Source organism: Oreochromis niloticus, linkage group LG17, assembly GCF_001858045.2.
Source record: "Oreochromis niloticus isolate F11D_XX linkage group LG17, O_niloticus_UMD_NMBU, whole genome shotgun sequence".
Lineage (NCBI taxonomy): Eukaryota > Metazoa > Chordata > Actinopteri > Cichliformes > Cichlidae > Oreochromis > Oreochromis niloticus.
In genome coordinates, this window is record NC_031981.2 from 26,007,139 (window position 1) to 26,021,657 (window position 14,519).

At 38.5% G+C, this 14,519-nt stretch overlaps 1 protein-coding gene across 2 annotated transcripts; it reads right to left on the reverse strand.

Moving 5' to 3' along the window:
- Positions 1-1,139: 1,139 nt before the first annotated feature.
- LOC109195051 (uncharacterized) lies at positions 1,140-13,244 on the reverse strand. 2 transcript variants are annotated; one of them, XM_019346490.2, is made up of 4 exons: positions 12,192-13,244; positions 10,383-10,436; positions 2,820-2,980; positions 1,140-2,635 (listed from the first exon to the last, which is right to left on the reverse strand). In XM_019346490.2, the coding sequence occupies exons 1-4, from the start codon at positions 12,604-12,606 to the stop codon at positions 2,624-2,626; spliced, it is 642 nt and encodes a 213-aa protein (XP_019202035.1). In that variant the 5' UTR covers positions 12,607-13,244; the 3' UTR covers positions 1,140-2,623. The 2 variants fall into 2 exon arrangements, with proteins under 2 accessions (XP_019202035.1, XP_025755278.1); XM_025899493.1 differs by having other exon boundaries at positions 1,140-2,980.
- Positions 13,245-14,519: the final 1,275 nt, after the last annotated feature.

Here is a 14,519-nt window from a genome sequence, read left to right on the forward strand (position 1 = left end):
ATGCTCATCACTCTGCCAGGCACAGATGTAGGATTTTGAAAGTCATACTATAGGTGCATGTACTATAAATCTTGGATGAGTCTGAATCTCAGTGACCTTGAACTCAAGGTCAAGGTCAGAAGTCAAGTTTTCTGAAAATTCAGTTAATACAATAACTCAAGAAGGAAGTCACCTAGGATTTTCAAACTGATTTCATATGTGAATCTACTAGGAGGCTGAGGATAAGCACTGGTGGCTACCGATATTTTGTAAAAATAAATAAATACAACTATGCGTTAATTATATTTCTTTGGCCTGTGATTCAAGAAACATCACGTTAATGCTTTACTGCTTTGGGACAGGAATATTGAAATAATATTTATATTCTATTGTCTATTTACCCAGAGACTGCCTTTTCTGAGTATTTTAATGAAAGTGAAAAACATCTCGCACCATAAAATAGACTCAAAGAAATAAAGGTTGAGCAGTAAAACATGAAGGAGTTTCAATTTAAAGGCCAGTATGGACATATTCTAGTATGGGCATGTAGTCCACAAACTACTATAAGAATAACACCTGCATGTGTATCCAAAGCCTTACATGTTTTATCCCTCTGTGCCATGCAGCTCCATTCATCTACACTTGTCTATAAAACCAACTATGGAGTTGTGCTCCATAGACAAGAGAATATTTTTGGTAATATAGAAAAAAGATATAGTGACTTTTCAAAATACCTGTAAATAGCGGAAGGAGTGATTTCAGTAGAAAAGAGGTATGAAGTTTTTTTTTAAATGGCATTGTAAGATTTATATGTGATTTATGTGTTATTTATGTCATTGTTTGTCCTCTAGAATGCTGATTTTTTTGTGGAATCTGCCAACTCCTTTTTGCATTAATCATTGCCTAACTGCAAACTTTTTAAGGTCACCATTGTGTTTTATGTTGCAGAGAGGACACAGCCATATATTTCTGTAAATTGGGATTAATTTGACATATGAGTTAATGTATATGGTTGTTCACTCATAATATGATACTTGTCTTTGTTACATAACAAAAAGATTTTTTTTATCTCTATCAAAATATTAAAGAAGCACAAAACCCAAAACACATACTTTTACCAATGAGTATTTATTTAATGATCTGAAAGGAATACAGTGATTAACAGCATGGTAAAAAATGAAAGAGCATGGATTTTTGTTTGTTTGTTTGTTTGTTTTATTGCTTTTTGGGGGGGGGTTCTTGTTTTTTTGCAGGCTGTTTTCCAAACTTTTACACTCACAGATCAGTGTGATTAACATGTTTGAGGAACAAGACTCTAAAAACAAAGTCTTGCAGATTGGGGAAGGGACAAACTAAGATCTTGTTGATGTGAACCAAAAAGAAAAAAGAAAAGGAAAGAAACAATGCCCACCAGCATACAACTGCTTACCCCACAGTTCATGTCATTTTTGCTTAATTTGCTTATCTTCAGACCTCCTGGCACAGCAGAATTCATGTTAGTAGTCTCACCGTGGGACACAAATTTATGATGAAAAACCTGGTAAATACAAAAACTAATAATGAGCCTTCATGATGTACTGCCTATGACCCGGGTTACTGTGGACCTTTCCAGTGAAAACTATTCAGTGATATTCTGAGACCAGTTCTCATCCCCACATGATCCTCCACAGGAAATTTGAATACGTTTGAAACAGCTTGATGTTTAGTGTGTTTGTGCAAAGCTGAGATGATGATTTTGAATAGGAGACCAAATTTAAATTGGGTAAGACGCCCATTCCTGGAACCTTTTATTCAAACCTATTATGAACGTGAGAGAAAATTGGAGTTCTGACATCAGTACTTTCAGGTAGAACAGACCCTTCAAAGACACAGTTTATAGTAGATCCATGTGTGCAGAGGATAAGGACCACATGCAAAGGAGAAATAAGCCCCGTTATTTGTATCTTTGAGCAGTGTCATCAGCAGCAGTATGTAGCCCTTAACAGTGAGGTAATAAAGGTAAACAAAGGCTTTGACAAAAGCCATTCCATGTGACATGTAACCATTAATAACATAAAAAGCAATGCACATTTTTTGCTTCAAAGGAGTGCTTAGATGTGATTAGAGAGTTGACAACAGATATAACCGGAGCTCTTGAAGGTGACTTAGCACTTGTTTCCTCTTACATCAAGCTATTACCATGAAACTACCAAATGATGTTATTTAATCTTTAAGAATAGACTTGCCTTTGGTAATTACAGTATTGTTATATAGAAAGAGATACAAATTTACGATGATTATGCAAAAACTCATCTCGCAGCATCAGCGAAAATGACGAAAGGGTTAATGTAACTGTTCTTATGAGGGTGAAGTTTTTCACTTTGCTGTCAGAAATGTTACAATAAGCACTGACCAGCATGTTTTGTATATCTAGAGCGATTAAATATTGTTTGCATTGGTGTTTTCATTTTAAACGGATGAGGGGTAACTTGGAGAAATAAAGGGGTTGGCATGTTGAGGACTAAGCATGAAAAAATAACTGTTGTCTCTCCGGCTGCTTGTCCAAACAAGCTATAGCTGCCCTCTTCTGTCATTTCAGCCAGAAAGAATCAAGTCACATACAAACATCAGCATCTCATGCCTCCAAGTACCTTCTGGCCCAACATTACACAGCCACCTGCAGGTGAAGAAACAGTGGATAAAGCTTCCATTTGTGTCAGACTTGTAAATCCACTTTAACACAAAAAGCAAGCAAAGACGCTGCTTGATTTCTCTCAGTGAAGATCAGAAGGTCGCAGTTAAGTCCCAGAGGGAGTGTTTGGAGGTTGCTGCTGTAGTGTCTCATCTATGGTGACCACTACCTCCTCCAGTCTGGTGGAGCTCAGATGGTTGGTGTGGTTCAGGGATATGTAGCTCATTTCCACCAGCGGGGGCCTCTCACTCATCTCATTCATGGTGTTGGTGATTGAGTTAACCTCGGTCTTGTTGCGGTTGGCAGCACGACGAGAGCCAAACATCCAGTCTGAAATAGAGACAGTCACAGTGTTGCTTTGATAGCCATCAGGTAACTTTGATAGTCCGAAGCAGAGACCTGTACTACAAGGCAGGATTAGGGATCTTACTGATCTAACTTCAGGTAATATTTTCAGCATTTTTGAAATTGGCTCACTTGTACTTGTTAGTACGTCACACTGTCACTTATGCTACTGACCTAACATTCTCTGAAGAAGGTAATGTTCACATGCAAAACCACCACCTACTGAACAATCCCTTCAATCACCACTATTCCTGGAAGATCCATGAATTAATTGAGCACACAGTAAGAGAATCTAAAGAATATGCCCAGTTCCCAAATATCTCTTTGCAAGCCAAAAAAAAGGTCATAATTGCAATTAACTAAATACAAATAAAAGATAAATACTAAGCTAAAAAATGTATACTAACCTTTCAATATAAACATATTCTTTTTTTCTTTGTTTGTTTTAATAAACCTCTCATGTCTGGAAGTTTTAGCAAGCAGAATCAGGGTCTTAATGGCCTGCTGTGGCATACACATTTTCTTTGCCAAGAGGAGGTCTATAGACTCTCTACAGGCTTCTCTTCTAAGTCCTTTCCTTTCTTTCTTTCTTTTATTATTCACATTAGTATCTGTGTCATTATACAAGGTTGGAGCAAATGGGAAGAAGTGACAGGTTAGAAAAAAAGAGGAGAGGCAAAAAAGAGAAGGAATAAGAGGAAAAGAAAAAGAAAAGAGACAGAAAGAGGTGGGACCTCAAGAGAGTCGTGTAAAAACAAGCTCAATGAAGTGAAGCAACGCTGTGAAGAAGAGCAGACCAAACTCTCCCTACAATGATGTGAGAGATGCAGAACATCATTACTTCAAGTTAATGTTGCTAAAGGTGGTTCTACAAGCCACAGATGCATCGGGTATACTTTATATCAATGGTTGTTTTTTTACAGACCGTTACACAAACTTTCTTGGATGTAATTATAATATATTAATCAACATAATATCATAATAAGTTTCCTAAGCTAAGTGTTAAATAATTCCCACTCTTATGCCTAACCACCTACTATTTCTTAAGCCCTTTACTCTTCAAGGTGAGTTTATTCAATCTGGCGCTTCAATGTTAACAATAAAAACTCACATGGTTTTTCATTTTCAGGTAGTGTCACGACTGGGGCAGCAGCCGTGTGATGAGTGGAAAGGAGGACTCAGTAAGATGTGAAGGTGGTTTATTAAGAATACAGAACACAAAGTGGGGATGGCAAAACAGAACTAAGGATAAACTAAACTAGGGAAAACTAAACTATAGAACGGCAAACCTGGACACGAGAGGAGGACTGCAAGGAGAGCACATAGTGGAGTCACGGAGAGGTTAACGGAGCAATGCAGAATACGCAGGGTAACACAGAAGATGAACACAGACGACGCGACAAGGAACAGAGGCAAACACACAAAATAAATACACAGAGGGACACTGGGAAATCACACACAGGTGGGAGACACAGCTGGACCTGATTAACCTGACGAGACAGGGGAACACTAACACCAGGGACCAACAGAGGGAGCACAAACCCAGAAACCCAGTATCTAAAATCCCAAAACACAAACCATCCCAAAACAGCCCACAAATAATAATGAAAATAATAATAATAACAACAATAAATACACCAAACACAAAATCACCGAGTCACGGACTCAGGACCATGACAGGTAGTTTATTTCCCCGACCCATCCCCAAATTCCAACCTCAAATTGCTATCCCCTCCCCATGGCTTGCTGTGTGTCATCCCACTTAAATAATCCTGGAAACACAGCTGTGTTTATTATTGTAATTTCAAAACCCAATTTCAGGAATTTCACAGGAAGAGGTGTGAAACTTGAACTCTCCGTGTAAGTGAAGCTACTAAGCACTTTTCATCCCACGGTTAAAGTTTATGATAAACCATCATACATGACGCCTTGGGGAAGGGGAAGCATAAACTGCAAACCCATACATTCTTGAGAGGGGCAAAAACAAGCATGCTGAGCATTTATAACATGCACTGAACAAGGCTGTAAACTTCATCTAACAAAAAGTTGTGATGGGTTCAGCCTCTGTAATTCCATTAGAGGCAAAGCACCATAAAATTGTTTCTGGGGGGAGATGTCTACAGCACAGCAGCCCCATCATGTGTGGTGGAGCCTTTTTGAATTGGAACCCATCAATCATTGTTCTGTCAGATTAGGAGCTGAGATTATAGCTGACAGTCGTGAGTGTGAGGAACAGAAAGAAGGCGGGGCGGGATTCCTCAGACCAAGCGAGCCAACAGCATGCTACACTAAAAATTCACATTTAGATTCATCTGATCATCAATAATTTCTAAGCTTATTTTTGAACTGATGCAGTTTAATTTTTACTTGGAAGCCCTGCATTTTTAGCTGCCAGTAGGGTGGCTGTGAATCAGGTGGTAGAGTGGGTGACCTACCAATCAGGTCAGTGGATCTATCCCCAGCTCCTCCTGTCCATGTGTCAAAGAATTCTCACGAATAATACTGAACCCTCCATCCTGCATCCATCGGATTATGTGGTTAGGTAAAAGTGTTTTAGCATGATATACATCATCACTTTAAGTCCCAGCTGCATTGTTAAAAAAAAAAATCCTAGAAAAACAGTAATATTCCAGCAGCTGGGGCGCCAAAATAATACCAGAAAACAACAGAAAATAACTTTCTCATAAAAATACGGTTATTTTCAGTAATGACAATACAGTTTGTTGCCCTAATTTTACATGGGATTTTGCCTTTTCAAGTGCTTTTAAACATTAAATTAGGAACATGTTAATGTGATTAAACAATGAAATTACCTATAAACAAGGTCAATGAATGTGGCAATATGAATAATAATACTTAAATGTACAGAAATATACAGTTAACAGTTGGTTTAAATAATAATGGATTGCATGCCCTGGGACAGACTGACAGAGGCGAGGCTGCCATATCGCACCATCGGCCCTCTGGCCATCACCAGCAGGCGGTAGGTGAAGTGTCTTGACCAAGGACACAACGACCAAGAGTGTCCGAGCTAGGGCTCGAACCGGCAACCTTCTGATTACAAGGCGAACTGCCAACTCTTGAGCCACGATCGCATTAAATAGCAATAATAATTATTATTATTTGATGTAAAAAAAGTTTATAAGAATCATTTTATATATTTTTCCGTAGCATTACATTTGAATTTAACAGTTCAATCTTTCAAATAATGAACACATATTTGTGAAATCATGATACATTTGTGAATGTATTTTAACAATCTAAATATGCATATGTACAGACAGATACATTTAAAAAACAAGAAAATTATGTTTTATTACATTACAGTGATTTTACGTTAATTTACATTTGAAATGTGAAATCACAGTCTATTTATGTAAATTTAATGATATTCTAGAAGTACAGAACAAAACTGTAAAATACACAGTAAAATACTTTTATATTAGGACTTTTTTTTACAGTGTGAGCAGAGATATGGAACTGTAGAAAGGAGACTTCAAGATGTCATGAACCTGAGAAGAGGAATGCAGATACTCTAAAGTATGTTTCTTTGAGTCAAATCTCGATTGATGGAGCTGTAGAGACAAGTTTTATCACAGGAGAGGAAATATTTATTTGATATTTTTAAGACAATTGCCTCTCATTATTGAGTTGCCACGTTCAAGCTTGTGAATCAAGTTGTGTGAGACTTGTAGACAGAAAAATGATGTTGTGGCCTTGCAAATATTATCTTGATTATATATTGAAATTCAACAAAACCTTTACTATTTTCATGCATTTTCCATTAAAAAGTCAACTTTTATTTAACGGGTTACTTTTGTTTGTAATTCAGCATCACTATTTAAAAATGCAAATTTGACCAATCACACCAAGTAATATTAACTGCTGAAATGTCAGACAGCTAAAACCTGACAAAATAAGTGAAACGTATTTGAATTCTCAAAAGTGAACCAGAGACGGTATAAAATATGGACGTAGCTTCCAGGTCAGAAAAATGAAGCCACGAGCAGGAGTGCTTTAAACCTTCATTCTATCTGAAAAACACCACGTGGTGAATTTTGTGGGGCATTCTGAATAAAAAATTAAATCTGTTTTATAAAACTGTTTTATAAATATCTGTAGCTCATTGACTAACCTGGTACCAATCACAAGTCATTAGTCAGTAGGAGAGTGATTTCACAATCAAAATTTGTGTGCAGCATGTCTTTAAGCAAAGATTTGAAAAAAAACCTCATAGTGTACACTACAGCTCGTAGCATAACACCAAATATTTGAACACTTCAGAAAAGAGTCTGTCAGCCTGACTAAGATTTTAGTGTGGTTGTTAAACTAAGGATTAAATCTTCTTCATGGTGAGTAATCCAAACCCCACAGCAACGTATTGATGACTAACCTTGTATTGTGGATGGGCTCATCTTAAATGTTCTCTTGATTAAATTCTAGTATGTTTTTGTTGGCTTCTTAGTTCTTATCTTATATGATGGTGTTTATCTCTGCTCATGACCCGCATGTTTATTAAGAGCAATTTAAACCTCACTGTGCTAATGTTTTATATTCTGTAGCTAGCCACCGGGTAGCACACATTTTATATTAGCTAGCCTAGGGCGACCAACCATCCTCTTTTCCCCGGACATGTTCACTTTTCACGTTCTGTCCGGGGCGTCCGGGGGGATTTTCGAGATTGATGAAAATGTCCGGGTTTTCCTACAGAGGACCCATATCTGTGACGTCAGCCCCGAGCTGCGGCTTTGTGAGTGGTTGTTCTGCGCTCACAGACGGGACAGACAGCGCACAGCAGCGCGCCTGGTGATGTTTAAAACCAGCCAAAGCACAACTGCAGCTTTCAGACGAACTGCAAAAGAAATTTCTCTCGTACCGTCCCGGTACTGGTAATTTTTCTTGTACAGATGAGGCCTTATTTCTGTACCATTATTTAATTCAAGAGGGTTTTAAGTTATCTTTTTGCCCTTGTTGACTTGTAGAAGTCTATTTGACATTTTTGTTTCACCATTCATTAGCCGCACAGTGAAGGCATCGTTTAAATATGTTAAAATTTTCTTTAAGCAAACAGTATTATTGAAGTTCTTCATGACTGGGCCAAGTGTCCTCTTTTTTGGAAATCAATATGGTCACCGTAAGCTAGCCCAACATTACTAACCTGCCATGTTTTAATTTTTTGGTGCTGTAATTCACTAGAATGGGTGTTTATTAGAGATGTGTGCTTGCTAGCACCAAAAGATGTCATATTAAAAAAAGTAAGACTGATGCAGTGACGAGTTTTTAACAAGAAATTGACAGCTAAGTACTTATTTACTGAAGTCAGAGGTAAAGTCATGTGCTTAATGGAGAACACACGCATTTAACAATTTACAATTTGAAACACCATTCTGAAACTAAATACACAGAGAAATACATGAACTTCAGTCATGGAGAGCACGTATAGACATCTGAGCTTCTGCTAGCTACAAAACCATAAAAGACTTTTTACCAAGCTTTACATATCCAGGAATGGAGCAGTCAAGCCCAGGTTTGTGATTTCCAACAAAACTGCAAAAAGCAGTAAGCCATTTTCTGATGGGGAGTTTATAAAAGAATGTTTGGTGGACTCTACCATACTTATATGCCCTAAGAAAAAAAAAGCATTTAGAATGTACGCTACTCCAGGCAAACTGTAGCAAATCTGGAGCTTTAGTTGAAAAACAAAGAGAACAATTTTGACATTCCTCCTTGACTCTGGACAAGAGCTGTGCCGTCCGTGGAACAGGTCATTGCATGCTTTGATAGGCTTGACGTGAAATGGGACAAATTTGAAGTGCGTGCAAAATAAAATAGCTAAAATTAACCCAGAACAGACATTGGTATTTTATTTTATTTTATTCTATTATACACCTGTAGGTATTGTGTATGCTATAAATTAGCCATATTGCTGACCTAGCTAAAATAGTTAACTTCATCAGGAAAAGAGCACTGAATCACAGTTTGTGGCATTTTTTTTAATTCACTGCTGGTAGAGCACTTCAGGTTAGGATCACTGCTGGACTTGTATTCTTCTCTCCAAGAGAAGAACTTTTCACATATAAGGAGATACACTGAGAAGACGTCGGCCCTATGTTTGGATGTGACTAAACATTCTCACTCATGAGGTTTAACAAACCCCTTATTTAGATCCCTTGTCAGTGATGATCACTGTCGTTCGTATTTCCACCTCAGACAGTGAATCTGACTGTGATGCACTTGTTCCAGCCCAAAACAGACTATATTTCTCTCACTAAACAAGGAAAGAAACCAAAAACTGAAGGACTGCAGATGAATAAATTACACTACAAACAAAATTGCAACATGTCTTTGTGCCTGTATCTTTATTTTTGCACAACTTTTGGGAATGATGATGAAATGTTATTTTTAATTATTTTACATTGTTCGTGCTACTGGTGCAATCCTCCACAACAATCCCAATTTCTCACTTGTTGAAATCATTGCCCAACCCTGTTTCAGATTACACACTATTGTGCCATGACACTAAAGAAATAATTAGGTGCTATTTTTAAAAAGAGTGGTTTGGAGGGTGTTCTGTTTATTTGTTTTGTTTTTTGTTTTGTTTTTTAGTCTTTATATATTCCTATACAGATCATATCAATAAATGTAAAAAAAGAAAAATGAAGTCCAGAAAGCCCTCCAAATCACATTTTTTATTTTTCAAATAACTTCTATCTGGCCGCATTTGTGCTTGTCATTTCCATGCCAGTCATTAGTAAAAGGTTGTTTGTCACCATTCTGCATAGAGAGGATACATGTAGCCAGTAAAACCAACTTCTATTTGAAGGTGAAGCAGGAAACTGGACTTAACTGTCATGGGTGTCTGAGTGTTTCGGTCATTGTCACTACTTGCCTTTGTTTTTTCCTTCCAAACAAGTTTTGCTAACAGTCCCCAGAGCTCAGCAATGAATCTGGTGATAATGCTTTTATTACTAGAAATAAGGCCATTGAAAGATAATACAAGATTGTTATTAACCTCAATCACAGTACGGCTTCTGTCGATTTCTAATCCTTTTTTTCTTTATGTTCAATTCAGCATGTCTACAACAGGCTGTTTTGCTATTTTGATGTTGCATGTCCAAAGAACGCATCTGTGAGGCTTCGTAGTCTTTTTAACCTTCCTGTGGTGAGAAGGAAAATGTCTGCACAGCACAGATTCTCCACATTTACACCTCAGCAAAATACCCAGGAGGCCAAACACTCTGTTTGTGTTGGTGCATGTGTGTCAGTTTGAATGTTCACGTGAAGGTGAGTAGTTCAGGTGAGGTGAAGGAGACAGAGAGGAGGGGCAACGTGTCTCTGTGGCAAATCTAAGTGCTGCAGCGTGTGACCCATGTGGACTGTTTTTTACCTGGTTCACTGGTTTCTGTACCGTCACCTTCCCCAACAATCGACCTGCCTCCACCTGCAAACAGTGAGCAACAGAACAAATGTGTAAGATTTGGCACACGCTACCTTCTGAGTGTTATGAAATGATAAAGACAGAAATCATATGAACACAACAGGTATAATAAAAGTTAATGAAAACACACCAACATGGCCACTGTAGTGCTGAAGTGCAGTACAGTCCGGCTGTACTACTGAGTATAATTCATGACACTTACAATGCAAACAAAGGATGCAAAGAAAAAAGTGGTAAATATTGAATAATACCTGTTTTATTTGTGATGCGAAATACCAGAACAAAAAGTACATAAAAATAGTAATATATGGTGATGCATGTTTTTGTGTTGTGACAAAAGAAAGTGATGGCTATAGTGTATGGATATGAATTTAATATGCATTTGCAAACTATTTTCCTTACAGCAAGACAAATTATCACAAGAAAAGAGTAGCTGTGTTCATTTTTCCTAGAAGAAATCTTACCTGCTACATTCAGATTGCTCCAAATTACATTACACATGACACGATAATAATGTAGCATAATGAAAGAAATTAAGCATACACGAAAGGTTTTCGATACATATTTTTGTTGGATGGATGGATGGATGGATAATATCCAGATTATATCATAAATAATTTTTATATGCTGTTTTTAAATGATGACTTCATTTATTAATGGAAATAAAGCTACCCAAACTACCTGGCCCTAGTAACTGTAGACAGACATTAAATCATGAATTAACTGTCATTAATCAGATTTTTTTGTAAGATGAGTTCAGCTTCACTAGCCACACCCAGGCCTAATTACTGCCAGAACGGCTGAATCAAGAAATCGGCAATGACTTGAATACAATGTGTGTGACAGTGTGACTATATATATGTGTGTGTGTGTGTGTGTGTGTGTTTTATACTCCCCTTAGGGCTTAGGGCCCCCTATTGCTACTTGATTTATATCCTCCTCTGTCCTGATCACTTAGTTACTAAGTGCATTTTGCTTTAAACGAATTAATGGAAGAAGATGACTATCAGATCAAGTCAGCACTGAGTGACTGTGCCCTAAAAATAGACTCATTGTTTCATTCTTTCATACATTATGTATCAGTCACAGGAAGCTCCTCAAAAATAGAAAAAAGAAAGAAAAAAACAGCAGCGCTCCTCTACATTTCTCATTCAGACACTTGCTGATAGTCGATAGTGATTTGTCAGACAGTTTGTCCTCCACAAGGTCAGTGGCTAGGAGAGCAGAGCTACTGTACATCTGCATTACAATCATTTAGGATTTCTTGTTTTTGGGGGGTTGGGGTGTGTGTGTGTGTGTGTGTAGGTGTGTGTGTGTGTGTGTGTAGGTGTGTGTGTGTGTGTGTGTGTGTGTCGGGGGGTGCTCTCACTAAAGCTCTTGTAGATATCCCTTTAATAAACAATGTTGCTTTTGCTATTTCAGGTGGTCTCCAAATCACTTCCTTCATGCATTCCTTAAGATATTTTGATTCTTCTGCGCTGCTGTGTCACTTTCAAGCAGCAGTTCTTCTAGAATAAGGAAAAGTGACTCTCAAAGGGGGCTCAAGGGACAGTCCTTTAACGGCTTCTAGTGGTCTTACTGACATTTAGAGATAATTCACTCTCACTGATTTTATTTTTATTTTTTTACAAATTCATGTAATGATATTACACATGAACATTTTTACCACCTTTCCATGCTTTACGCTCTTTTCAGTAATCCCACTGGCACTGAATGTGCACCCAACACACACATATAAGCACAGTAGGGGCCACATACCGACGAAGTCATTCACCACATCTTTGACCAGGTGTCCAACTATCGCATACGCCACTGCCACTACTACCAGCGCTGCCATGACCAGGTAGAGCACCGCTTTGGGAAGAGGCATGGGGTCTCTCTCCGGTGTCCGGTAGTCCGTGTACAGCAGGTCACTCTCCGAGTACGAATACTGAAAGACGTGCTCCATGCCCGAGGTATGGTTGGAGTCGATAGGGGGATTACTCGCGCTCATGGCGCCGTCCGGCTGCAAGGATGTCACCACAGTGGTCGTCACAGCCTCTGCTTTGTCGATGTTGACCATCGACAAAGCGGAGGCTGTAGTTTTATTCATTAAAGGCAATATCTGAGACAGAAAGTAGCTCCAGTCCTTTATGGCACTCGTATTGCATGAAAACATGGTTTCCACCGTCATACCACACCACAAGAGGGTCACCAAGGCGCAAAAAATCCACTGAAGACGCACCGTTCCAGTTTCCCTTTAAAGTAACGTTTGTATTTTTTTTAATTCCAACAGGTACCCTCAGATGCCAAAGTCTCACTCCGACAGTAGCTCATCGATGCCTTTGAAAACTTGCCCCGCTCTCAATGATGAAAAGCAAAACGCGTCACCGTAGCCTTACCGCGCGGCTATTACGCACGAAAGAAGGAATTTAGTGCATCCGATCTTTGGTTTATTTGCTAAAGTAAAACAAAAAGAGTGCAGTAGCAGAGCGCACCAGGTTGCAGAGTCATCGTCAAGTAAAGGAACAGAGAGTGTCCGCAGTCAGCAATCCACGTCCCTGTGGCTCTCACGTGCGCAGATGGTCACAGTTACACACGAAAAGCCCGTCCTGCTCCTGCGCTATGTATGGCAAGGACGACTGCACGGAGCCAGCACGACACTTCCTCACCTCTCTCGGATCTGAAATGAACAGTAGCCCTACGGCTGGTGTCAGAGCACTTGTCCGTTCTTCCTCCAGACTCCGGATGGAGCGATTCTCTACAGAAGCCATAACTAGAAGTAAGTTCATATCAGTTTCCTTATTCTTCCTCAATCTGGCGTTTCAGATCTTTGTTCATTACTAGGTTTAACCCAGTTTTCAACAAATCCAATAGTATCTGCTGATGTTAGTAAGATGTCAGAACTATTCCTTCGTGTATTTCTTATTTCAAAAAGAAGAAAAGGGGCTACAAAAAGGTTAAACTTAGTAAAACCACATCACAGAGACTAGATAGCAACCAGAAGCAATAAACATGGTCTATCTTTGTTTTGAGGATCAAGGATTTGGGATGAACGTTGTCAAATTAGTTTAAGTCATATTAATTTACATCAGATGGAAGTGGAAGACAGGATTTATGTCCACCATCTATATTTAGCTTGTTATCATATTAATATTTACTGATTAAAGACAGGAGAGTTAGGGCAAATGAAAACATACTTGATCTGCTCATACCCTAAATGAAAGCATTTAACAATACTGCTGACTGATATAAGGTTGATTGCGAGTCATTGTGACAGCAAAATGCAAATCTGGACTAAATTTTATTGCAGTCTATTCAAAAAAGTGGGAAACATTTCACACAAAATTACAACATGGTGGCACAGGGAAAGTCAGGGTATCATTAAAGCCTTTGTAAATCGTATTAAAGTTTATTTAGGAGTTCAGTAAGGACAGATAGCATGTAAGTCTATAACAAAATACTGCCTATAACCAGTAGCAAATGTAGAGAAGTTCAGCAATGATAACACTCCAGTGACGTAGATACTGTAATTCCCACAGGCTGGGAGAAATACACTCCCAGAAATAATGCACTATTTTCAGAGTGAGTGGAGGATGCGCTACAATACAAACTAAAAAACATAATCATTTAGCAGAGGAAATGAAGTAGATTCATTGAACATTACTGAAGTTACTATTTCTTCATTTAGTATCCATGTTTAATCCATCTTAGATCTTCTCAGGTACTGCTGTACCCCTGACAACCTGGTGGTTTATAAAGGCACTATGGTATCATAGCCTATGTCACACCATGGTTTGTTTGCTGCAAAGTTCTTCCTCACACACAGACAGTGAAAACTCAGCAATGGCATCCTGAGCGGGTGTAATGCAAAAATCAAGAAACAAGACAACAACTGTATTTGTGACTTGAGCACTGTCTTCAGTTTGAAACACTATGGACTCTAGCACTGAAAACTCCTGTTCTCATGTTTGACCTTCACCGGTGTTCATTCTGGACATGAAGGCAGGGTCGACCTGACATACCTAGAGGTTGATGTTTTGCTCTCTACTCAAGCGTAAGGTCTGTGATGAAACTGTACATGTGGACTTGTCAAAATGGAAATTC

What these genes read in the sequence shown, in the direction of transcription:
- LOC109195051 (XM_025899493.1), bottom strand. Translation starts at nt 12,606, where the DNA reads ATGACGGTGGAAACCATGTTTTCATGCAATACGAGTGCCATAAAGGAC. An exon ending in TGTGGTGAATGACTTCGTCG is followed by an intron (nt 10,437 to 12,191) that starts GTATGTGGCCCC and finishes CACTGTTTGCAG; the next exon opens with GTGGAGGCAGGTCGATTGTT. An exon ending in TACAGAAACCAGTGAACCAG is followed by an intron (nt 2,981 to 10,382) that starts GTAAAAAACAGT and finishes TCTCTATTTCAG; the next exon opens with ACTGGATGTTTGGCTCTCGT.